This window comes from Passer montanus, unplaced genomic scaffold (genome assembly GCF_014805655.1).
Source record: "Passer montanus isolate IOZ18808 unplaced genomic scaffold, ASM1480565v1 scaffold1, whole genome shotgun sequence".
Taxonomy (NCBI): domain Eukaryota; kingdom Metazoa; phylum Chordata; class Aves; order Passeriformes; family Passeridae; genus Passer; species Passer montanus.
The window spans coordinates 6,044,156-6,068,270 of NW_024356504.1; the positions used below are offsets into that span (position 1 = coordinate 6,044,156).

General features: G+C 40.5%; 1 protein-coding gene across 1 annotated transcript in view; it reads left to right on the top strand.

The window, feature by feature from the left end:
- Positions 1-24,115, top strand: part of TTN (titin) — a 238,110-nt gene that overhangs the window by 211,160 nt on the left and 2,835 nt on the right. Inside the window, exons 251-279 of the mRNA XM_039702997.1 lie at positions 76-372; positions 824-1,111; positions 1,199-1,498; positions 1,597-1,899; positions 2,060-2,365; positions 2,464-4,230; positions 4,326-4,622; positions 5,186-5,473; positions 5,562-5,861; positions 5,942-8,008; positions 8,101-8,403; positions 8,487-8,792; positions 8,882-9,172; positions 9,295-9,594; positions 9,702-10,007; positions 10,259-10,564; positions 10,663-10,944; positions 11,223-11,816; positions 11,918-12,205; positions 12,334-12,633; positions 13,080-13,382; positions 13,664-13,966; positions 14,084-14,668; positions 14,800-15,105; positions 15,202-15,501; positions 15,743-16,318; positions 16,410-16,715; positions 17,393-17,986; positions 18,106-24,059. Coding sequence (XP_039558931.1) covers positions 76-372; positions 824-1,111; positions 1,199-1,498; positions 1,597-1,899; positions 2,060-2,365; positions 2,464-4,230; positions 4,326-4,622; positions 5,186-5,473; positions 5,562-5,861; positions 5,942-8,008; positions 8,101-8,403; positions 8,487-8,792; positions 8,882-9,172; positions 9,295-9,594; positions 9,702-10,007; positions 10,259-10,564; positions 10,663-10,944; positions 11,223-11,816; positions 11,918-12,205; positions 12,334-12,633; positions 13,080-13,382; positions 13,664-13,966; positions 14,084-14,668; positions 14,800-15,105; positions 15,202-15,501; positions 15,743-16,318; positions 16,410-16,715; positions 17,393-17,986; positions 18,106-24,059 — 18,716 coding nt within the window. The remainder of the gene's footprint in view (positions 1-75; positions 373-823; positions 1,112-1,198; positions 1,499-1,596; positions 1,900-2,059; positions 2,366-2,463; positions 4,231-4,325; positions 4,623-5,185; positions 5,474-5,561; positions 5,862-5,941; positions 8,009-8,100; positions 8,404-8,486; positions 8,793-8,881; positions 9,173-9,294; positions 9,595-9,701; positions 10,008-10,258; positions 10,565-10,662; positions 10,945-11,222; positions 11,817-11,917; positions 12,206-12,333; positions 12,634-13,079; positions 13,383-13,663; positions 13,967-14,083; positions 14,669-14,799; positions 15,106-15,201; positions 15,502-15,742; positions 16,319-16,409; positions 16,716-17,392; positions 17,987-18,105; positions 24,060-24,115) is intronic.

Here is a 24,115-nt window from a genome sequence, read left to right on the forward strand (position 1 = left end):
TGTGATAATTTGTTCAGTAAGATAATATTCAAAATAGCTGTTAATTATTGGCAATATTCTTGTTTCCTTCTGCAGAACCACCAAGAAACGTTCGTGCTTCAGATATTTCCAAGACCTCTATCACTCTCTCCTGGCAGAAGCCAGCATTTGATGGTGGTAGCAAAATCACTGGATACATCGTAGAAAAACGTGATCTTCCGGATGGCAGATGGACAAAAGCTAGCTTCACCAATGTTATTGAGACTCAGTTCACAGTATCTGGCCTGACACAGAATTCCAAGTATGAATTCCGGGTCTTTGCAAAGAATGCTGTCGGTTCCATCAGTAATCCCTCAGATGTTGTGGGTCCTATCACATGTGTTGATACATACGGTAAGTGTTTTGCAATGATATCATTTTGCTGTATTAGGGCAATGGCTGTGCTGTTTTGTAGATTCGTGATCTCTTAAATATATAGAAGGCTTGTTCACAGTGATTGATTCAAAAAGCATGACTAACTGTGAGCGTTTGGGCATGATTGTAAGGAGCATCTTTACCTGTATCTCCATTTTTAAAGTCATCTAGTATCTTTATTCTCTGAGCAAAAGAAGTCTTTCCATGGTTCAAGTGGTTATATTTATACATGTAATTGTCTTTTCTTCATAAGATTAGTTCTAACTTATTCTAGGTTTATGATTTAAGTTATATATGCTCTCTTAATTTGATCTGTATTTTTCAAATACCTTTAACTATTAGATTAAATAAGGTAATGTTATTTGGGGATTTTTATTAAATACAGGGCTACAACAAACACGTTTTAAACTTTTTCTTATTTTTTCTTAAGGTGCACCTGAAATCGATGTGCCACCAGAATATACAGAAGTGGTGAAATACAAAGCAGGAACTTCAGTTAAGCTAAAACTAGGCATCTCAGGCAAGCCTATACCCACAATTGAATGGTTCAAAAATGGCAATGAGGTACTAACCAGTGCACTAGTGTCTTTTGAAAGCACAACAGAATTTGCTTCTATACTCATCAAGGATGCAAATAGACTCGACAGTGGCACCTATGAATTGAAATTGAAGAATGCAATGGGTTCAGCATCAGCCCATATTAGAGTACAGATACTTGGTAAGTTCTGAGATGCAATTGTATTTTACTGTTAAACAATAATTCAGTAGTGAAGACTTAACAACTTCTTTCTTCTGCCTTCCACAGACAAGCCAGGACCCCCAGGTGGACCTATACAGTTTAAGACAGTCACTGCTGAAAAGATTACAATAATGTGGGACCCACCAGCAGATGATGGTGGTGCACCTATAACACACTATGTTGTTGAGAAGCGGGAAACAAGTCGGGTTGTATGGTCTTTAATTTCTGAAAAACTGGAGGGATGTATCATAACTACAACAAAACTCATCAAAGGAAATGAGTATGTGTTCCGTGTCCGTGGTGTGAACAAGTTTGGAATTGGTGATCCACTGGAATCTGAGCCTGTTATAGCCAAAAATTCATTTGGTAAGAAATAAGTTCTATAAAATAACTTATGCAACTGAATTGTCTTGTGTACTGTTTGTAAGTAGCATTGATTAACTTACATATGATTTTTTATTCAGTTACACCTGGACCACCTAGTACACCAGAAGTCACAAAGATAACCAAGAATTCTATGACTGTTGTCTGGAGTAGGCCCACTGTTGATGGAGGCAGTGAAATATCAGGATATTTTCTAGAAAAACGTGACAAGAAGAGTCTGAGTTGGTTCAAGGTCTCTAAAGAAACCATTCGGGACACCAGACAGAAAGTAACAGGTCTGACTGAAAACAGCGAATATCATTTCCGAGTTTGTGCCGTCAACGCAGCTGGACCTGGTCCGTACTCTGAGGCTTCTGACTTCTACAAAGCTGCAGATCCTGTTGGTAAGAATCAATGTGCATTTCTTCCAATAGGTTAGAAAGCAAAGGAAAATGAATAGTTAGGATGGGATTGTACCAAGGTAATTGAGGGCAGCTTTTCTTCCTCTTGCAATTAATGGGATTCTGATTGGTGTTTTTTCCCCCCATAAACTGTCATTTGCAGATAAGCCAGGCACACCAACAAAGCTGAAAGTTGTGGATACAACCAAGACATCTGTTACCCTTGGCTGGATTAAACCTGCTTACGATGGAGGAAGCCCAATTACCCACTATGTGGTGGAAAAGAGGGAAGGTGAAGAGCAAGAATGGACTGTAGTCAGTACCAAGGGAGAAGTGAGAACAACTGAATATGTTGTATCCCACCTTCAGCCAAGTGTTAATTACTATTTCCGTGTATCTGCTATGAATTGTGCTGGACAAGGAGAGCCTATTGAAATGATGGAACCCGTTCAAGCTAAAGATATTCTTGGTACTGTATTTCTTTGTGATTTTTCCTGTGTATTTTTTTAACTCTTTCTTATTTTACATTCCAAGTATGCATTATTAATTTTTTATTTATTTCCACAGTGGCACCAGAGATTGATCTGGATGTTGCTCTTCGGACATCTATTGTCGCTAAAGCAGGTGAAGATGTGGAAATAATGATTCCATTCAAGGGAAGACCTCCTCCAACAGTCACATGGAGAAAAGGGGACAAGAATCTTGGGACTGATGAAAGATATATCATCCAAAACACAGAATCATCTACACTACTTATCATTCCTCAAGTTACACGAAATGATACAGGAAAATATGTTCTTACAATTGAAAATGGAGTTGGAGAAGCAAAATCATCATTTGTGAATGTAAAAGTACTTGACACACCTTCTGCATGCCAGAAGCTGCAGCTCAAGCATGTTTCTCGTGGCACAGTTACGCTGGTATGGGAGCCACCTCTCATCAATGGTGGTTCTGAAATAACAAATTATGTTGTTGAAAAAAGAGATGCTACAAAGAGGGCCTGGTCAACTGTTACAACAAAGTGTTCTCATACCACCTTTAAACTGACTAACCTGTCAGAAAAGACTGCATTCTTTTTCCGTGTTCTCGCTGAAAATGAAATTGGACTAGGTGAACCTTGTGAGACAACTGAACCAGTGAAAGCTGCAGACATACCTGGACCTGTAAAAGACCTAGCCATGAAAGATTCTACAAAGAGTTCTGTTAAATTGCAGTGGAGCAAACCTGACTATGATGGTGGTAGCATTATATCAGACTATGTTATTGAAAAGAAACTTCAGGAAGAGAAAGAGTGGACGTATGCAGGCACAAGCAAGAGCTGTGAATTTGTAGCTGACAAACTTAAAGAACTTTCTGTGATGGAATTCAGAGTCTTTGCTAAAAATGAAAAAGGCATGAGTGACTCTGTTACTGTTGGACCCATTACTGTGAAAGAACTTATAATAACACCTGAGGCTGACCTTTCTGATATTCCTGGAGGTCAGATTGCAGTAAGAATTGGACATAATCTGCACGCTGAATTGCCCTATAAAGGTAAACCTAATCCATCAATGAGCTGGCTCAAGGATAACCTCCCTCTTAAAGAAACAGAACATCTTCGTTTCAAGAAAACTGAAAACAAGATAAGTTTAAGTATCAAGAATGTGAAAAAGGAGCATGGTGGCAAATATACATTAATTCTTGATAACGTAGTCTGCAGAAAGTCATTCACAATCACTGTTATCACTCTTGGTCCTCCATCTAGGCCAAAAGCACCTTTAAGAATAGATGAAATCAAAGCAGATAGTGTAGTTTTGTCATGGGAGGCTCCTGATGATGATGGGGGAGGAGAAATTACCGGCTACAGCATCGAGAAGAGAGAAACATCACAAATGAACTGGAAGCTGGTGTGTTCAAGTGCTGCAAGAACAACCTTCAAAGTACCAAACCTTGTTAAAGATACTGAATATCAGTTTAGAGTTCGTGCAGAAAACAGATACGGAGTGAGCCCACCTCTTGTCTCAGCAGATGTTGTGGCAAAGCACCAGTTTAAACCACCAGGTGCCCCTGGCAAGCCTGTTGTATACAACGTAACTGCTGATGGAATGAGCATTTCTTGGGATGCTCCTGTTTATGATGGTGGTTCGGAGATTATGGGATACCATGTTGAAAAGAAGGAAAGAAACAGTATTTTGTGGCAGAAGGTTAACGTTGCATTAATATCTAACAGAGAATACAGAATTACTGGACTGCTTGAGGGCCTGGATTACCAATTCCAAGTATATGCTGAAAACGCTGCAGGTTTAAGCCGAGCTAGTGAGCCAAGCAAATTTACTTTGGCAGTCTCTCCAGTAGGTAAGTGAATGACTAATCACTCACCCAAGAAAGTTCTGTTCTTGTAGATTATTGTGAGCGGTAATAAAAATAAATCTTCATTATTTTCCTTTCAGATCCACCTGGTACTCCTGATTATATTGATGTCACTAGGGAAACAATCACCCTGAAATGGAACCCCCCTCTGCGTGATGGAGGCAGTAAGATTGTGGCTTACAGCATTGAGAAGCGGCAAGGAAGTGCAGACCGTTGGCTCAGGTGTAACTTTACTGATGTCAGTGAGTGCCAGTATACAGTTACAGGGCTCAGTCCAGGTGACCGATATGAATTCAGAGTGCTTGCAAGAAATGCTGTTGGTACCATCAGCCCACCTTCACAGTCTTCAGGCTATATCATGACCAGAGATGAAAACGGTAAGAATTTTTTTAAAATATGCTTGGTATTGAAGCCAGATAAAATTTCTGGCTGTACTGATGGGAAGTGGGAAGTCAAGGGGCAAAGAACTTGTGACTGAGGTCCTCCCGGTCAATTCAGAACATTTATGTTCATACTCCAGGGTGGGAAGGTCTAAATTAAAGACCCAAATCTGGAAGACATACGTAATCAATTACTGAAAAGCATGGCACTCTACATTGCTCTTGGATAAGCAGCAGCAGCAAAATTGGAAAGAAGGCGTGGACTGTAATATTCCGATGCACTGAATAATCTCAAAATTAAGACGTGCCTCAGGTTGCTTGGCATACTATTAACACCACATATTAACCATACCTTTCACGTTTATATATGTGCAAATATATATATTATGCACTTACAGGAAAAATAATTTTATCATTCATATAATAACTGCTATTTAGAGAATGCTATTTTGTAAGTGAAATAATTTTATATTTCATATACTTTTATAATTAGTAAATTTAGAAGAGTACCAGAAAAATATTTAGCTTTATGGAAATTGATTTATATTTTCCTTTTTTAGTTGCTCCAACAATTGAATTTGGTGCTGAACACTTTGAAGGCCTTACTGTTAAAGCTGGAGAGAGCATTAGACTTAAAGCTCTAATCAAAGGACGGCCAGTACCTAAAGTGACATGGTTTAAGGATGGTAAAGAGATTGATAAAATGATGAACATAGAAATAACTACAGCTATTGGATATAGTACAATCTTCATTAGAGATGCTGTCCGGGAACATCGTGGAGTGTACACAGTAGAAGCCAAAAATGCATCAGGCACTAAACGAGAAGATATTACCATCAGAGTACAAGGTACTGTACTGCACCAAGCACTTTCAGCATGCTTTTTTAAAAATAGTATTTTATTATAAGTTATAACTCTGAACCTTTGAAATTGCAGACACACCAGGAAAAGTTGGTGGACCAATACGATTCACAAACATCACTGGAGAAAAAGTCACGTTATGGTGGGAGCCTCCAGCTAATGATGGCTGTGCTTCTATTTCTCACTACATAATTGAAAAACGTGAAACCAGCAGGATTGCTTGGGCATTAGTTGAAGATAAATGTGAAGCTTGCAGCTATACGGCACTTAAATTGATTAAGGGCAATGAGTATCAGTTCCGTGTCTCTGCAGTGAACAAATTTGGAGTTGGCAGACCATTGGAGTCTGATCCAGTTATCGCACAAATACCTTACAGTAAGTTTCCACCTCATTCTGCACAAATGCCCATGGAGTTACCATCTTGTCCTTCTAATGACATTTTTCTTTGTTTTTAGCTCTCCCTGATGCACCAGGAACTCCAGAGCCTACCAATGTAACAGGAGACAGTATCACACTCACATGGGCAAGACCAGAGTCAGACGGTGGAAGTGAGATAAATGAGTACATTCTTGAAAGGAGAGAAAAGAAGAGCATGCGCTGGGTTAAAGTATCCAGTAAGAGGCCCATTACTGAGAACAGATACAGAGTAACTGGCCTTATTGAAGGCAATGAGTATGAGTTCCATGTCATGGCTGAAAACGCTGCAGGGGTTGGACCTCCAAGTGATGTTTCAAAGCTGATTAAATGCAGAGAACCAGTCAGCCCACCAAGTGCTCCTAATGTTGTCAAGGTGACAGACACATCAAAGACTAGTGTAAGCTTAGAGTGGACAAAGCCAGTTTTTGATGGAGGCATGGAAATAATCGGGTACATCATTGAGATGTGCAAAGCTGATCTTGAAGCATGGCAGAAAGTCAATGCAGAGACTGTTATTGCTACTAAATATACTGTTGTTGATTTGGAGGCAGGAGAACACTATAAATTCAGAGTTAGTGCTGTCAATGGTGCTGGCAGAGGAGAAAGTTGTGAAGTTCCTGCTTCAGTCCAAACCGTGGACAGGCTTTCTGCACCTGAAATTGATATTGATGCAAACTTCAAGCAGACTCATATTGTAAGAGCAGGCGCAAGCATTCGTCTATTTATTGCCTTCTCTGGAAGGCCAGTTCCTACTGCAGTGTGGTCCAAAGCAGATGCTAATCTTAGTTTGCGTGCTGACATTCAAACAACTGATTCATTCAGCACATTGACTGTAGAGGAATGCAATAGAAATGACGCTGGAAAGTATGTCTTTACTGTGGAAAACAACAGTGGAAGTAAGTCTATTACATTTACTGTGAAGGTTTTGGACACACCTGGTCCACCAGGTCCTATTACCTTTAAAGATGTGACTCGAACATCTATTACTTTAATGTGGGATGCTCCGGTTCTGGATGGAGGTTCTCGTATCCACCACTATGTTGTGGAAAAACGTGAAGCAAGTCGTCGTAGCTGGCAAGTGGTGAGTTCAAAATGCACTCGACAAATCTTTAAGGTCACAGATCTAGCAGAAGGCATGCCATATTATTACCGAGTATCAGCAGAAAATGAATATGGTGTAGGTGAACCCTGTGAATTAACAGAACCAGTTGTGGCCACAGAAGAACCTGCTCCACCTAAGAGACTAGATATTGTTGATACAACCAAATCTTCTGTAGTTTTAGCTTGGCTTAAACCTGATCATGATGGTGGTAGCCGTATTACTGGATACCTTCTTGAAATGAAACAAAAAGGATCTGACACCTGGACTGGAGCTGGACAAACCAAGCAACTTACTTTCACCGTTGAAGGCCTTGTGGAGAACACAGAATATGAGTTCCGCGTCAAGGCGAAGAATGATGCTGGCTACAGTGAGCCAAGAGAAGCTTTCTCTTCTGTTATTGTTAAAGAGCCACAGATTGAACCAACAGCAGATCTCAGTGACATAAGCAGACAGCTTATAACATGCAAGGCTGGAAGCACCTTTACTATTGATATACCAATCAGTGGGCGCCCAGCTCCAAAAGTGACATGGAAACTTGAAGAGATGAGGCTGAAGGAAACTGAAAGAGTGACCATCAAGACAACAAAAGACCGAACCACGCTGACTGTAAAAGACAGTATGAGAGGTGACTCTGGTAAATACTACCTTACACTTGAGAACACTGCTGGTGTGAAAACATTTACTGTCACAGTGGTAGTCATAGGAAGGCCAGGTCCTGTCACTGGCCCAATTGAAATATCATCTGTATCCGCTGAGTCCTGTGTGTTGACCTGGAAAGAACCTGAAGATGATGGCGGCAGTGACATTACAAACTACATTGTAGAGAAACGTGAATCTGGCACAACAGCATGGCAGCTGGTGAATTCCAGTGTGAAACGCACACAGATCAAAGTCGGTCATCTCACAAAATACCAAGAGTACAGTTTCCGAGTAAGCTCAGAAAACAGATTTGGTGTCAGCAAGCCAGTTGAATCAAAAACAGTAGTTGCTGAGCATCCATTTGGTAAGTTAAGCACTTCTCAAAATTTGTTCTTTTCTTCTGACTGAGGTATTTATAATTACTAACATTTTCCTCCCCGCCTTTTTTGTGTTTAGTCCCACCAAGCCCACCCTCAAGGCCAGAAGTCTATTCTGTGTCTGCAAGTGCCATGGCCATTCGCTGGGAGGAACCCTATCATGATGGTGGCAGCAAAATCATTGGATATTGGGTGGAAAAGAAGGAGCGCAACACCATCCTTTGGGTGAAGGAGAACAAAGTACCATGCTGTGACTGCAACTATAAAGTCACAGGGTTGGTGGAAGGCCTAGAATATCAATTCAGAACCTATGCTCTAAATGCTGCAGGTGTTAGCAAAGCTAGTGAAGCTTCCAGACCTGTAGTGGCTCAAAATCCAGTTGGTAAGTATTACTTTTAGAGTTACATTGTTACTTAGAGCTAAAATAGGATTGCATTTCTCATTTTTTCTGCTTTATTCCTCCAGATCCACCGGGAAGACCAGAAGTAACAGATGTCACCAGATCTACAGTGTCGCTGAGCTGGTCACCTCCACTTTATGATGGTGGAAGCAAAATAATCGGATATATTGTTGAGCGCAAACCATATAACGAATCTGGTGATGGACGTTGGCTGAAATGCAATTATACCATTGTCTCAGAAAACTTTTTTACTGTGACAGCTCTTAGTGAAGATGAAGCCTATGAATTCCGTGTACTAGCAAAGAATGCTGCTGGTGTGATTAGCAAAGGATCTGAATCAACTGGTGCTGTCATTTGCAAAGATGAATACAGTAAGGAATATTTACTTGGAACAATTAAAAACATATTGTTCTATTTTTGGTACTGTCATGTAATTTTTTTTCCAAATCTCTTTTTCCAGCACCACCAAAGGCTGAACTTGATGCCAGGCTGCAGGGAGAAGTTTTGAGCATTAGGGCTGGATCAGATCTTGTTCTTGATGCAGCCGTTGGTGGAAAACCAGAACCAAAAGTCTTCTGGTCCAAAGGTGACAGGGAACTGGAGCTATGTGAAAAGATATCTCTGCAATATACCAGCAAACGAGCTATTGCAATTATCAAGTTCTGTGACAGAAGTGATAGTGGAAAATATACCCTAACAGTTAAAAATGCCAGTGGGATGAAACAAATTTCTGTTCTTGTCAAAGTGCTTGGTATGTATCTTATGATTAGTATTAATACTTAGTATACTGGAAAAAATTAACATTCTTTTAAATAAGAATGAAAAGCTTTTCCTTAGTCACTAATGACAGTATTTATTTTGATTCCTACACAGATTCACCAGGTCCATGTGCAGGCAAAATCACAGTTAGCAGAGTAACAGAAGAGAAATGTACTCTGGCATGGAACATGCCTGAGGAAGATGGAGGTGCAGAAATCACTCACTACATCATAGAAAGGCGTGAAACCAGCAGACTTCACTGGGTTATTGTTGAGGCTGAATGCCAGACTTTATCTACTGTGGTAACAAAACTCATTAAAAATAATGAATACATTTTCCGTGTGAGAGCTGTCAACAAATATGGACCAGGTGTTCCACTTGAATCAGAAACTGTGATTGCCAGGAATGCTTTCAGTGAGTGTTACCCTTCCATTCTGCATCAGAATTTGTGGAATAATTCTCATGGATAAACAATGTGTTGAACACTCTTTTTTTTTTTTTCCTCACTTATAAAAAACTAGCTATTCCAACCCAGCCTGGTGCTCCTGAAGAAGTGGGTGTTGGCAAGGAGCATATCATTATTCAGTGGTCGAAACCAGAATCGGATGGTGGCAGTGAGATTAAGGACTATCTTGTGGACAAACGTGAAAGGAAGAGTCTGCGCTGGACACGAGTGAATAGAGATTATACCATTTATGACACCAGACTGAAAGTCACTGGTCTCATGGAAGGGGGCCAGTACCAATTCCGTGTCACTGCAGTGAATGCTGCTGGAAACAGTGAACCTAGTGAAGCTTCACAATACATGTTATGTAAAGAACCATCATGTAAGTTTCTATATTTAAAGCATGTTTTAATATTTATTTATAATAATGGAGCATTAATTCACATTGACACTTTAACTAAGAAACCCATAACCACACATAAACTCACTGAACTAGTGAATAGTATTGGAATAACTTAAAAACAGTTATAGTTCATATTAAATGCATTTTCTGGAATTAGCTGTCTGGAAATTGATTTTGACTGTAAAAGATTTTCTGTACCAATATAAAATGCATTTTCTTCTTTTTCAAAGACACTCCTGCATCACCTTCAGTTCCAAGAGTTGTGGATACTACAATGCACAGCATCAGTTTAGCATGGTCAAAGCCCACATATGATGGTGGTGCTGACCTCCTAGGCTATGTTCTTGAAATGAAAGAAGAAGGTAGTGAACAGTGGTATCGAGCACATACAGCTGCCACTCTGAGGAATGCTGAGTTCACCGTGACAGGTCTTAAAACAAACCAGAAATACCAATTCCGAGTTGCTGCAACAAACGTGAATGGTATGAGTGAGTTTAGTGAATCATCAGCAGAAATAGAACCTGTGGAAAGAATAGGTAATTAAAAAACCTAATATATATTTTAAGGAAACTATATTTTCCTTTAGGACTTCTGGAAGATTAACTAATTCCATATTTCTTATACCCTCCATCAGAAACACCTGAACTTGAGCTTGCTGATGATCTGAAGAAGACAGTTACCGTCAGAGCTGGTGGCTCCCTGCGCCTAATGGTCTCTGTATCTGGCAGACCTGCTCCTGTAATCACATGGAGCAAGCAGGGTGTTGACCTTGTAAGTCGAGGTATTATTGATACTACAGACAGCTACACTCTGCTTATTGTGGATAAAGTTAATCGGTATGATGCTGGAAAATACATCATTGAGGCTGAAAATCAATCAGGGAAAAAATCTGCAACTATTTCTGTGAAAGTGTATGGTAAGTATTGCTACAATTGTATGTGAGCATTACAGTACTCTGCATGCTCATTGCTCAGAAATGTGTCATTCATTTCCAAAGGAAGTTTGCATTTTAAATAACATGAGAATGAGAAGTCAGAGAAACTATCTAATCCAAAGGAAAATACATCATTTCTGGAGCAGTGCTAGTTTATAAATCAAATCCCAGCATTTTTGTTTTATGCAGAAGTAGTCATTGACTGTAAAATGAAAGGATCCAAAAATGGAAAAAAAAAAATGTTTGTTTGTTTGTTTTAGACACACCTGGTCCACCACCTGCAGTGAGAGTTAAAGAAGTATCAAAAGATTCTGTGACACTTACTTGGGACATTCCAGTCATTGATGGTGGAGCCCCAGTCAACAATTATATAATTGAAAAACGTGAAGCTTCCATGAGAGCTTACAAGACTGTCACTACCAAATGCAGCAAGACATTTTACAGAGTTACTGGACTTCTGGAAGGAGCTTTGTATTATTTCAGAGTACTACCAGAAAATATTTATGGCATTGGTGAAGGCTGTGAAACATCTGATGCAGTACTGGTATCTGATGTCCCCATGGTACCACAAAAACTCGAAGTGATTGACACCACTAAATCAACTGTTACACTTGCTTGGGAGAAACCACTGCATGATGGTGGCAGCAGATTGACTGGCTATGTCATTGAGGCCAGCAAAGCTGGAACAGAAAGATGGTTGAAGGTAGTGACGTTGAAGCCTACTGTCTACGAGCATACCATTATCTCTCTCAATGAAGGTGAACAGTACTTGTTCCGGGTCAGAGCACAGAATCAGAAGGGCGTGTCAGAACCACGCGAGATTGTCACAGCAGTGACAGTTCAGGACCGAAAAGGTAGGTGTCTACTGTTGAAAACAAGAAGGTCAAGCTTACACCAAATGAATGTTATGGTTACAAAACAGGTATTTAAAATATCAATTATTTTCTTTCCTTAGTTCTACCAACAATTGACTTCACTGGAATACCTCAGAAGACCATCCATGTACCTGCTGGCAAGCCCATTGAATTATCCATTCCAATTGAAGGACGACCACCTCCAACTGCATCTTGGTTCTTTGCTGGTTCTAAACTAAAAGAATCAGAACGCATCAAAATGGAGACTTCTGCCAAAATGGCCAAATTAACTGTGCGTGAGACCACCATACATGACACAGGGGAGTATACACTTGAACTGAAGAACACAAGTGGAACAGTTACTGATACAGTAAAGGTTATAATCCTTGGTAAGAGTTCATCAAAATAGTTGTTCATGATTTTCCTCCATTTAAACACTTACATGAGAAATATGATTCTTTTTTGCACCTGTTTTGTAAGCTTCTTTTCTTTTTTTTCTTTGTTTTTCTTTTCATAGACAAGCCTGGACCACCTGTTGGACCTATCAGAATTGATGAAATTGATGCAAATTATGTAACCATCTCCTGGGAGCCTCCTGAGCTGGATGGTGGAGCTGCCCTTAGTGGGTATGTGGTAGAACAGCGTGACGCTCACCGTCCTGGATGGCTGCCAGTTTCAGAGTCAGTAACCAGGACAACATTTAAGTTCACCAGACTTGTTGAAGGTGCAGAATATGTGTTCCGTGTAGCTGCTACAAACCGCTTTGGAATTGGATCTTACCTGCAGTCTGAAATTATAGAATGCAAGAGCAGAATCCGTAAGTCTTAATTTTTGTTCAGTCTCTATTTTTAAAATTAGAAATATATGTTTAAATGGGCCTATATATCCACACATATACTAGAATTGTCTATGTTTTGCTACTTCCTTTTGCTAGATAAAATTGTACATCATGATGCACAGTAATCATGTTATTTTCCAGAGGAAAAATGCCATCCATAAATTGGCATAGGTATTAAAAATGTGTTGCACAGAACATGGATGGTAAACTTGGATTTTCTGCTCAGGTCTACCATCAGTCTTGAAAAATTGCTCTACCCCATTACAAAACAAGTTTTAACTGATTTGTAAATTACTTAGGTACCTGCTAATAAAAGTGTTTGATGAGACGTTGATGTTACTTTGTTATTCATAATATGTCACATCCTACTAGTGTGTAAAGTCATCCGACCCTTTATTCACTAATTCTATGTCATGTTTTTACAGGTATTCCTGGTCCTCCTGGCACTCCAGAAGTGTTTGATATCTCTCGAGATGGCATGACATTGACTTGGTATCCTCCAGAAGATGATGGTGACTCACAGATTACTGGTTATATTGTGGAACGCAAAGAAGTTAGAGCAGATAGATGGATCCGTGCAAATAAAGTTCCAGTCACCATGACTCGTTACCGTTCCACTGGGTTGGTTGAAGGATTAGAATATGAACACCGGGTCACGGCAATCAATGCCAGAGGCACTGGGAAACCCAGCCGTCCTTCCAAATCTGCTGTTGCCAGAGATCCAATTGGTAAGTAATTTCCTACAAAGATTAAACACATGATGGTAGAAGGGAATGACATTATGGAAGAGTTAATTCTAATTTGGAAACTTTTCTATGTGTATTAACAAATGAGATTCTGACTGGAGAAAAAAAAAAGAAAATATTAGTGAAAATCCTTCATTCAAAGTTTTCCTTTTTAAATTCACTATAGTCTTATTACAGATTGTAAATTGCAAGTTAGCATTTACTTCATCTTTCAAATATTCATAGAAACAAATTCCACCTGCCTATCTGATCTGCTCTTCCAGCTCCTCCAGGTAAACCTCAGAATCCAAGAGTCACTGATACTACACGAACATCTGTCTCCCTGGCTTGGAGTCCACCAGAAGATGAAGGTGGCTCTAAAGTTACTGGCTACTTAATTGAGATGCAGAAAGTTGATCAATTTGAGTGGACCAAGTGCAACACTACGCCAACCAAGATTCGGGAATACACCTTGACACATCTTCCCCAAGGTGCAGAGTACAGATTCCGAGTGCTGGCTTGTAATGCTGGTGGGCCAGGAGAACCTGCAGAAGTGCCAGGAACAGTCAAAATTACAGAAATGCTTGGTAAGACATTTCAAGCCTTAGCTCTTGTTGAAAGCTGTCCTAAAAAAATTTTTGCCTAAAGCAGGTATGATATCACCTGTAGAATGACATAGCATGACATGTTGTTTTTGTTTGCAGAATATCCTGACTATGAACTTGATGAAAAATACCAAGAAGGTCTCATGGTGAGACAAGGAGGAGTCATCAGGCTTACAATACCCATTAAGGGTAAGCCCATGCCAGTGTGCAAATGGACAAAAGAAGGACAGGACATCAGCAAGAGGGCCATGATTGCAACTTCAGAAACTCACACAGAACTTGTGATCAAAGATGCAGAAAGAGAAGATTCAGGCACCTATGATTTGGTACTTGAAAACAAGTGTGGCAAGAAAGCCGTGTACATTAAAGTCAGAGTGATTGGCATTCCAAATCCACCAGAAGGACCACTTGAGTATGATGATATACAAGCTCGTTCTGTCAGAGTAAGCTGGAGACCTCCAACAGATGATGGTGGTGCAGATATCCTGGGTTATATTGTTGAGAGAAGAGAAGTACCGAAGACTGCCTGGTACACTGTTGACTCTAGAGTGAAAGGGACATCACTAGTGGTGAAAGGACTCAAAGAAAATGTGGAATATCACTTCCGTGTTTCTGCTGAAAACCATTTTGGTATTAGCAAATCTCTCAAATCTGAAGAACCAGCAGTACCAAAGACACCTCTAAGTAAGCTTTCTTTTAGATTAAAAAAAAAACCCCAAATTAATAACTACATTATGATCTAAAAGTGCAACAATATATGCAGAAATATTAATGCTATGTCACTGTTATATTTTTATTATTACCATTATTAACAGATCCACCAGAGCCTCCAAACAACCCACCTGAAGTCCTTGATGTTACAAAGAGTTCTGTCAACTTGTCCTGGTCCAGACCTAAAGATGATGGTGGTTCTCGTGTAACTGGCTACTATATTGAACGTAAAGAGACATCTACAGAAAAATGGGTCCGGCATAATAAGACTCAGATTACCACTACAATGTACACAGTCACAGGACTTGTTCCAGATGCTGAATATCAATTCCGTGTCATTGCTCAAAATGACATTGGTGAAAGTGAAGCAAGTCCTGCTTCTGAACCAGTTGTATGCAAGGATCCATTTGGTAAGATAATGTCCACATTAACGTATCTTTTGAAGGACAGTTTAATGACATTTAGAGAAAAACTGATTTTCTGTTATAATTTATTTTAATTTTCAGAAAAACCTAGCCAACCTGGAGAAATTGAGATCACTTCTATCTTTAAGGACAGCATTACATTAGAATGGGAACGACCTGAAAGTGATGGTGGCAAAGAGATCCTTGGCTATTGGGTTGAATATCGCCAGTCTGGAGAAAGCACCTGGAAGAAATGCAATAAGGAACGCATCAAGGACAGGCAGTTTACAGTAGGAGGTTTACTAGAGGCCACAGAATATGAGTTCCGTGTTTTTGCAGAAAATCAGACTGGCCTCAGCAGACCTCGAAGGACTGCTATGGCAGTGAAAACTAAATTAACATGTAAGCAAAAATACGTTGTCATTTTTCTGTGATATTGTTGTAATTTGCTATGTCATAAACCATGGTGCTGCATTTAACATGCTGTGTATTCATTTTATGTGATATTTGCTAACATGACTATCCCAAATGACAATCTCTCAAGAGGATCAAGTATAAATGAGAACTAATTTCCAGTAATATTGTAATAGAGGAAAATTTCATAGTAATCATCGTTATTTTTTTCTTATTTTCTTTGTCACAGCTGGAGAAGCACCTGCCATAAAGAAAGAAATGCAGGATGTTACAACTAAACTGGGTGAGGCAGCTCAGCTGACGTGCCAGATTGTTGGGAGACCTTTGCCTGATATTAAATGGTACCGCTTTGGCAAAGAGCTGGTACAAAGCAGAAAATACAAAATGTCATCTGATGGACGCAATCATACACTGACAGTAATGACAGATGAACAGGAGGATGAAGGTCTCTACACTTGTATGGCTACCAATGATGTTGGAGAAATTGAAACTAGTGGCAAGCTATTATTGCAGGCTCCTCCTCAGTTCCACCCTGGCTTCCCATTGAAAGAGAAATACTACGCAGGTGCAGGTGGCACCCTCCGCCTTCATGTTGTGTATATTGGCCGGCCAGTACCAGCAATAACTTGGTTCCATGGCAACAAACCTTTGAGAGGATCAGAAACAGTTACTATTGAGAACACAGAACAGTATACTCATCTTGCTATTAAGAATGTCCAGCACAAGACTCATGCTGGGAAGTACAAAGTACAACTCAGTAATACATTTGGAACAGTTGACACTGTACTTAATGTGGAAATACAAGGTAATTAATTTTCTTTTCAGTATTTTGTGGAATATTTTTTCAAATATTGACTGGAAAAACAAATAAAAATTTTGTGCTTTTTCTTGTACAGATAAACCAGATAAACCAGTAGGACCAATTGTTATAGAGTCTATATTGAAGAATTCTGTGGTGATAAGCTGGAAACCACCAGAGGATGATGGAGGTGTTATGATAACCAATTACATCATAGAGAAACGTGAAGCCAAGGAAGGAGCAGAATGGCAACTTGTATCTTCAAGTATTTCAGGCACAACCTGTAGAATTGTTAACCTAACTGAAAATGCAGGCTATTATTTCCGTGTTTCTGCTCAGAATATGTACGGCATTAGTGAAGCACTGGAGGTTTCATCAGTAGTTTTTATAAAGCCTCCATTTGGTAAGTAGAGCCTAAAATATCGATGTCTGAATGCCCCTGTGTTTTCATTTAAGCCTAGCTCCATGCAGCTGTTTGATCACTGCCCCACCTGTGGGATCAGGGGAGAAGGGTAAAAGAAGGGTAAAAGCTGAAAAACTCTTGGATTGAGACAAAGACAGTTTAATAGGAAAAGGGAAAGCTGCATCCACCAGCAATGCAAAACAAAGAATTCATTCCCTGCTTCCCATGGGCAGACACGTGTTCAGCCATCTCCAGGTGAGCAGGGCCCCCATCACACGTAACAGTGGCTTGGGAAGATATATGCCATCACTTCAAGTGTCCCACCCTTCCCCTATTTTATATACTGAGCATGGTGTCATATGGTCTGGAATATCCCTCTGGTCAGCTGGGCTCACCTGTCCTGGCTGTGTCTCCTCCCACCTTCCCAGGCATCCCCCAATTTCCTCACCAGCATGGCAGTACAAAGAGGAAATGGCCTTGTCTCCGTGTAAGCTCTGCTCAGCAACAACAAAAACATCTCTGTGTTATCAACGCTGTGTTCAGCACAAATCCAAAACACAGCCCCATATTAGCCATTGTGAAGAAAGTTAACTCTACCCCAGCCAAAACCAGCATGACCTGTTATTAATTACTAAGGCAAGCTCATTTCAGTTTTTGAACTTTGTTATTCTTTACAGAAAAACCAGGACAACCCGGCCAGCCAGTAGCAAGTGCTATCACAAAGGATTCTTGTGTTGTCTCATGGAAACCACCTGCAAGTGATGGCGGTGCAAAGATTAGAACTTACTATCTTGAGAAGCGTGAGAAAAAACAAAACAAGTGGATTTCTGTAACAACAGATGAAATTCGTGAAACAGTCTACTCTGTGAAAGATCTTATTGAAGGTCTTGAATATGAGTTCCGTGTAAAATGTGAAAATCTTGGTGGTGAAAGTGAGTGGAGTGAGGTATCCGAACCAGTCATTCCAAAATCTGATGTACCAATTAAAGCTCCACATTTCAAGGAAGAACTAAGGAATCTGAATGTGAAATTTCAAGCTAATGCCACATTTGTCTGCAAAGTCACTGGTCATCCTAAGCCAATTGTCAAGTGGTACAGACAGGGCAAAGAAATCATGCCAGATGGGGAAAAGATCAAGATACAGGAATTCAAGGGAGGATATTACCAGCTGGTCATCACAAATGTAACAGATGATGATGCCACGGTATATCAAGTTAGAGCTACCAACCAAGGAGGATCTGTGTCTGGCACTGCCTCTCTGGATGTTGAAGGTGAATACAGGGTCTTTATAATCAAGACAAATTCATTTTAATTTTGAATATTTAGACTGTTGATGCTCTTCTCGTGTTCTTTTGGTTATATGTTTTTTTTCTTCCTCTTTCTATTCCAGTTCCTGCAAAGATTCATTTGCCCAAAAACTTGGAAGGCATGGGAGCTGTTCATGCCCTCCGAGGGGAAGTGGTGAGCATCAAGATTCCATTCAGTGGCAAGCCACCCCCTGTGATCACGTGGCAGAAGGGACAAGATCTTATCGATACTAATGGACACTACCAAGTCATTGTTACACGGTCATTCACATCTCTTGTTTTCCCAAATGGTGTTGACAGAAAAGATGCAGGCTTTTACATTGTCTGTGCCAAAAACAGATTTGGAATTGATCAAAAAACAGTTGAATTAGATGTGGCTGATGTGCCTGATCCACCAAGAGGTTTGAAGGTAACTGACATTTCAAGGGATTCAGTCAACTTAACTTGGAATGAACCAGCTACTGATGGTGGAAGCAGGATCATAAACTACATTATTGAGAAACGTGCTACGACAGCAGAGCGATGGATTCGTGTTGCACAAGCTCGTGATACACGATACACAGTGGTGAACCTGTTTGGCAAGACCACCTACCAGTTCCGTGTAATTGCAGAGAACAAATTTGGCCAAAGTCAGCCTTCTGAACCTACTGATCCAATTGTAACAAAGGAAGACAAGACCAGAGTAATGAACTATGATGAAGAGGTTGATGAAACCAGAGAAATCACGGCAGCCAAAGCAGGTCACTATTCTACAAAGGAACTCTATGACAAATACATGATTGCAGAAGAGCTTGGACGCGGGCAGTTTGGCATTGCACACCGCTGTGTTGAGGCAGTTTCAAAAAAGACTTACCTGGCCAAATTTGTCAAAGTAAAGGGTGCGGACCAAGTTTTGGTAAAGAAAGAAATTTCCATCCTAAACATTGCTAGGCACCGAAATATCCTGTATCTTCATGAGTCGTTTGAGAGCCTAGAAGAGTTGGTCATGATCTTTGAATTCATTTCCGGTGTTGACATCTTTGAAAGAATCAGCACAGCTTCATTTGAACTTAATGAAAGAGAAATAGTGAGTTACGTACGCCAGGTCTGTGATGCACTAGAATTTTTACATCGTCATAGCATTGGACATTTTGATATTAAACCAGACAATATTATTTACTTCACAAGAAGAAGCTCTGTAATTAAAATTGTTGAATTTGGTCAAGCCAGACAGTTGAGGCCTGGAGACAGCTTTAGACTCCAGTTCACTTCTCCTGAATATTATGCGCCTGAAGTACATCACCATGACTTGGTCAGCACAGCTACAGACATGTGGTCAGTTGGTGCTCTAACATACATACTTCTCAGTGGCCTTAACCCTTTCATTGCTGAAACAAACCAACAAGTTATTGAAAATATTCTAAATGCTGAATACAGCTTTGAGGATGAAGCATTCAAGGACATAAGCGTCGAAGCCATGGACTTCATTGATCGCCTACTAGTAAAAGAAAGAAAATCTCGGATGACAGCTGCCGAAGCGCTTAATCACGTGTGGCTAAAACAGCAGACAGAAAAGACCAGCACCAAAACCATTAAGACCTTAAGGCACAGACGTTACTATCAAACTCTAGTAAAGAAGGAGTGGAACACAGTTGTGTCAGTAGCCCGCATTTCCTGTGGAGGCGCAATTAGATCCCAGAAAGGCATAACAGTGGCTAAAGTTAAAGTTGCCCCAATAGACATTGGGCCTATTGCTGGGCAGATAAAGCATAATGTTGCAGAAGAAGGAGGCCATGCCAAATATGTATGTACGATTGAAAACTACGATGAGTCCACACAAGTCACATGGTACTTCGGTATGAGGCAATTAGAAAGCAATGAGAAATACGAAATCAAATATGAAGATGGTGTAGCAACCATGTATGTCAAAGATGTTTCTAAATCAGATGATGGTACCTACAGATGCAAAGTGGTGAATGATTATGGTGAGGACAGCTCTTATGCAGAACTTTTTGTTAAAGGCGTGAGAGAAATTTCTGAGCACTACAGATGCAGAACTGTTAGAAAAGTGAAACGACGCGTTGATACTATGAGACTGTTAGAGCATCCTCCAGAATTTACTCTGCCTTTGTTTAACCGCACTGCATATGTTGGAGAAAATGTCAGGTTTGGAGTAACTATAACAGTTCACCCAGAACCTCGCTTAACATGGTACAAATCAGGCCAGAAAATCAAACCTGGGGATGATGATAAGAAGTATACTTTTGAGTCAGACAAGGGACTTTATCAGCTTGTCATCAATAATGTCACTGAAGAGGATGATGCTGAATACAGTATTGTGGCACGCAATAAATATGGAGAAGACAGCTGCAAAGCTAAGCTGACTGTGATTCCACATCCCCCTCCAGCAGATGCCACACTCAGGCCAATGTTTAAAAGACTGCTGGCAAATGCTGAATGTCAAGAAGGCCAAAATGTCAGTTTTGAGATCAGGGTATCTGGTGTACCAAAACCAACGTTGACATGGGAGAAAGATGGTCAACCTCTATCCTTTGGTCCCAACTTTGATATAATTCATGAAGGTTTGGATTACTATGCTTTGCACATCAGAGATACTTTACCAGAAGACAGTGGCTACTACAGAGTTACTGCTACAAACAGTGCTGGATCTACAAGCTGTCAGGCTTATCTAAAAGTCGAACGCCTGAAATACGTCAAGCGTGAGTACAAGACAGAAGAAGAGCGGGAGAAACATGTACAGAGGCAAATTGACAAGACCTTACGAATGGCAGAAATCCTTTCTGGGGTTGAAGCTGTTCCACTGACACAAACTGCACAAGAGGCTCTCAGAGAAGCTGCTATCTTATATAAACCAGCTGTTAGCTCCAAGACCGTTAAAGGTGAATATGAAATTCAGAAAGAAGAAAAGAAGGAGAAGGAAGAAAGGAGACTTCGTATGCCATATGAGATCCCAGAACCTCGCAAACATGTGCGTGCTGCTCTTGAGGAAGATCAGCATATTAAACACTATGTGCCTCTCTCAGACATGAAGTGGTACAAGCGGCTGCGAGACCAGTATGAAATGCCAGGAAAACTTGAGAGGACTGTTCAGAAACGCCAGAAACGGATACGTCTTTCCAGGTGGGAGCAATTCTATGTGATGCCGCTGCCTCGCATTTCTGATCAGTACAAGCCTAAATGGCGCATACCAAAACTGACACAAGATGATCTTGAAATTGTGAGACCAGCACGCCGGCGTATCCCATCTCCAGAGTATGAATATCACTATAGACCAAGAAGGCGGTCTCTTGGTGACTTATCTGATGAGGAATTGCTCATGCCCATAGATGACTACTTAGCCATGAAGAGAACTGAAGAGGAAAGACTGCGCCTTGAAGAGGAGCTGGAGTTAGGCTTTTCTGCTTCCCCACCAAGTAGAAGCCCCCCACGCTTTGAACTGTCTGCCCTTCGATATTCTACTGCAGGAGCACAGGTCAGTTCAGAGGAAGAAAGAAAAAGAGAGCTGAGGTATTCAAGCTATCACATTCCAACTAAAGCTGAGACAAGTGCAAGCTATGCAGAGCTTCGTCAACGTCATGACAGGGCTGCCTATAGACCACCTAAACAAAAGCAAAGAATAATGGATGAGCGGGAGGATGAAGAATTGCTACGGCCTGTTGGCACTGATCAGCGACTTTCTGAATACAGGAGTGAGCTCAAATATATGGCAGAGGAAGAAAAGAGTAGACTCAGGAGAAGGAGAGAAAGAGAAATAACTGAGATCACATCAGAAGAAGAAGAAGAAATAGAAATGGTGCAATATGCTCACAGGGAATTTTCACCTCCCTCTAGATTACTAAGGAGAAGAAGATCTCTTTCTCCAACTTACATTGAGTTGATGCGTCCTGTATCTGAATTAATTCGACCTCGCTCACGGCCTCCTGAAGAAAGTGAGAGAAGATCCCCAACACCAGAGAGAACTCGACCACGATCACCTAGCCCTGTTTCTAGTGAAAGATCTCTCTCCCGGTTTGAGAGGATGGCAAGATTTGATATATTTTCTAGATACGAATCCATGAAATCTGCTCTGAAAACTCAAAAGACTATGGAAAGGAAATACGAAGTTCTGACTCAGCAGCCTTTCACCCTTGACCATGCTCCTCGCATTACCCTGAGAATGCGTTCACACCGGGTACCGTGTGGCCATAATACTAGGTTCATTCTAAATGTCCAGTCAAAACCAACCGCTGAAGTGAAGTGGTACCACAATGGTATTGAGCTCCAAGAGAGCAGTAAGATTCACTTTACCAATACGAGTGGTGTATTAACTCTGGAGATTCTCGACTGCCACATTGATGACAGTGGAACATACCGAGCTGTATGCACAAACTACAAAGGGGAATGCTCTGATTATGCAACACTAGATGTTACCGGAGGAGATTACACTACATACTCTTCCCAGAGGAGAGATGAAGAAGTACCAAGGTCAATTTTGCCTGACTTGACAAAAACAGAGGCATATGCAATCTCCTCATTTAAGAAAGCATCTGAAACAGAAGCAAGTTCCTCAGTAAGAGAGGTCAAATCAGAAGTGTCATCAACAAGAGAATCACTTTTGTCCTATGAACACTATGCTGCTTCTGAAGAAAAAGTCACTGCAGCTGAAAGAAAATCACTGGAAGAAAGGACTTCACACAAAGCATTTAAAAGCACTCTGCCAGCAACAATCCTTACAAAGCCACGGTCAATCACAGTTTCTGAAGGGGAGACTGCAAGATTTTCCTGTGATGTTGATGGTGAACCAGCACCAACAATAACATGGCTTCATGCAGGTCAACCTATTGTTTCTTCAAGGCGCTTCCAAGTAACACGAACACAGTACAAGTCTACCTTTGAAATTTCTTCCGTCCAGACATCAGATGAAGGAAGTTACACTGTTGTGGTGGAAAACTCTGAAGGAAGACAGGAAGCCCATTTTACTTTGACCATTCAAAGAACAAAAATTCCTGAAAAAACAATTACATCACCTCCAAGGATCAAATCTCCTGAGCCTCGTGTAAAGTCACCAGAGCCAGTTAAGTCCCCTAAACGAGTGAAATCTCCTGAACCCATCAGCAGTCCCCCAAAAGCTAAGTCACCACCTGGAGACAAAATGGTATCAACAGAGAAAGTACAATTACCAACTGCTTCACCACCAAAGATTAAACAGCATCTGAAAGCAGAAACTCTTGGAGATAAGGTAAAGTTATCCTGTGCAGTTGAAAGCAACGTTTTAAGTGTCAGAGAAGTGGCTTGGTATAAGGATGGTAAAAAACTGAAAGAAGACCATCATTTCAAGTTTCATTATGCAGCAGATGGCACTTATGAGCTCAAAATACATGAGCTCATGGAATCTGATAAAGGAGAATACACCTGTGAAATTATTGGTGAAGGAGGTGTTTCAAAAACTAACTTCCAGTTTACCGGCCAAGTATTTAAAAATATCTATTCCCAGGTAAGAGGTGTAACTGAATCTCATAAAACAGTTCAGAAAGAAGATGAGTTACTTATGGTTTCTAGCCAGAAGAAATCAGTAGTGGCAACTGAAGAGAAATCTGCAGTTCAAGAAGTCATTAAAAAGTCAGTTGTTACAGAAGATGTCAAACAAATGAAAGCAGAAATTACAGCTTCTTCAACTAAAATGACAATGTCTGAAGGGCAAAAAGTGACACTGAAGGCCAACATTCCTGGTGCCTCTGAAGTAAAATGGGTGCTGAATGGAATGGAGCTGAGAAATTCAGATGATTACAGATATGGTGTTTCTGGAAGTGATCACACGCTAACTATCAAAAAGGCCAGTAATAAGGATGAAGGTATACTCACCTGTGAGGGTAAAACTGATGAAGGCATTATTAAATGCCAGTATGTTGTGACCCTTTCTAAAGAGCGCTCCAGTGAACCAGCATTCATCATGCAGCCTAAGTCTCAAAATGTCAATGAAGGACAAGACGTGTTGTTCACCTGTGAAGTTTCTGGGGAGCCTTCTCCTGAAGTTGAGTGGTTAAAGAATAATCAGCCTGTAAGTAATAATTTAATATGTTTACTTGAAAAAATAGAATTATTCATAAAATTTAT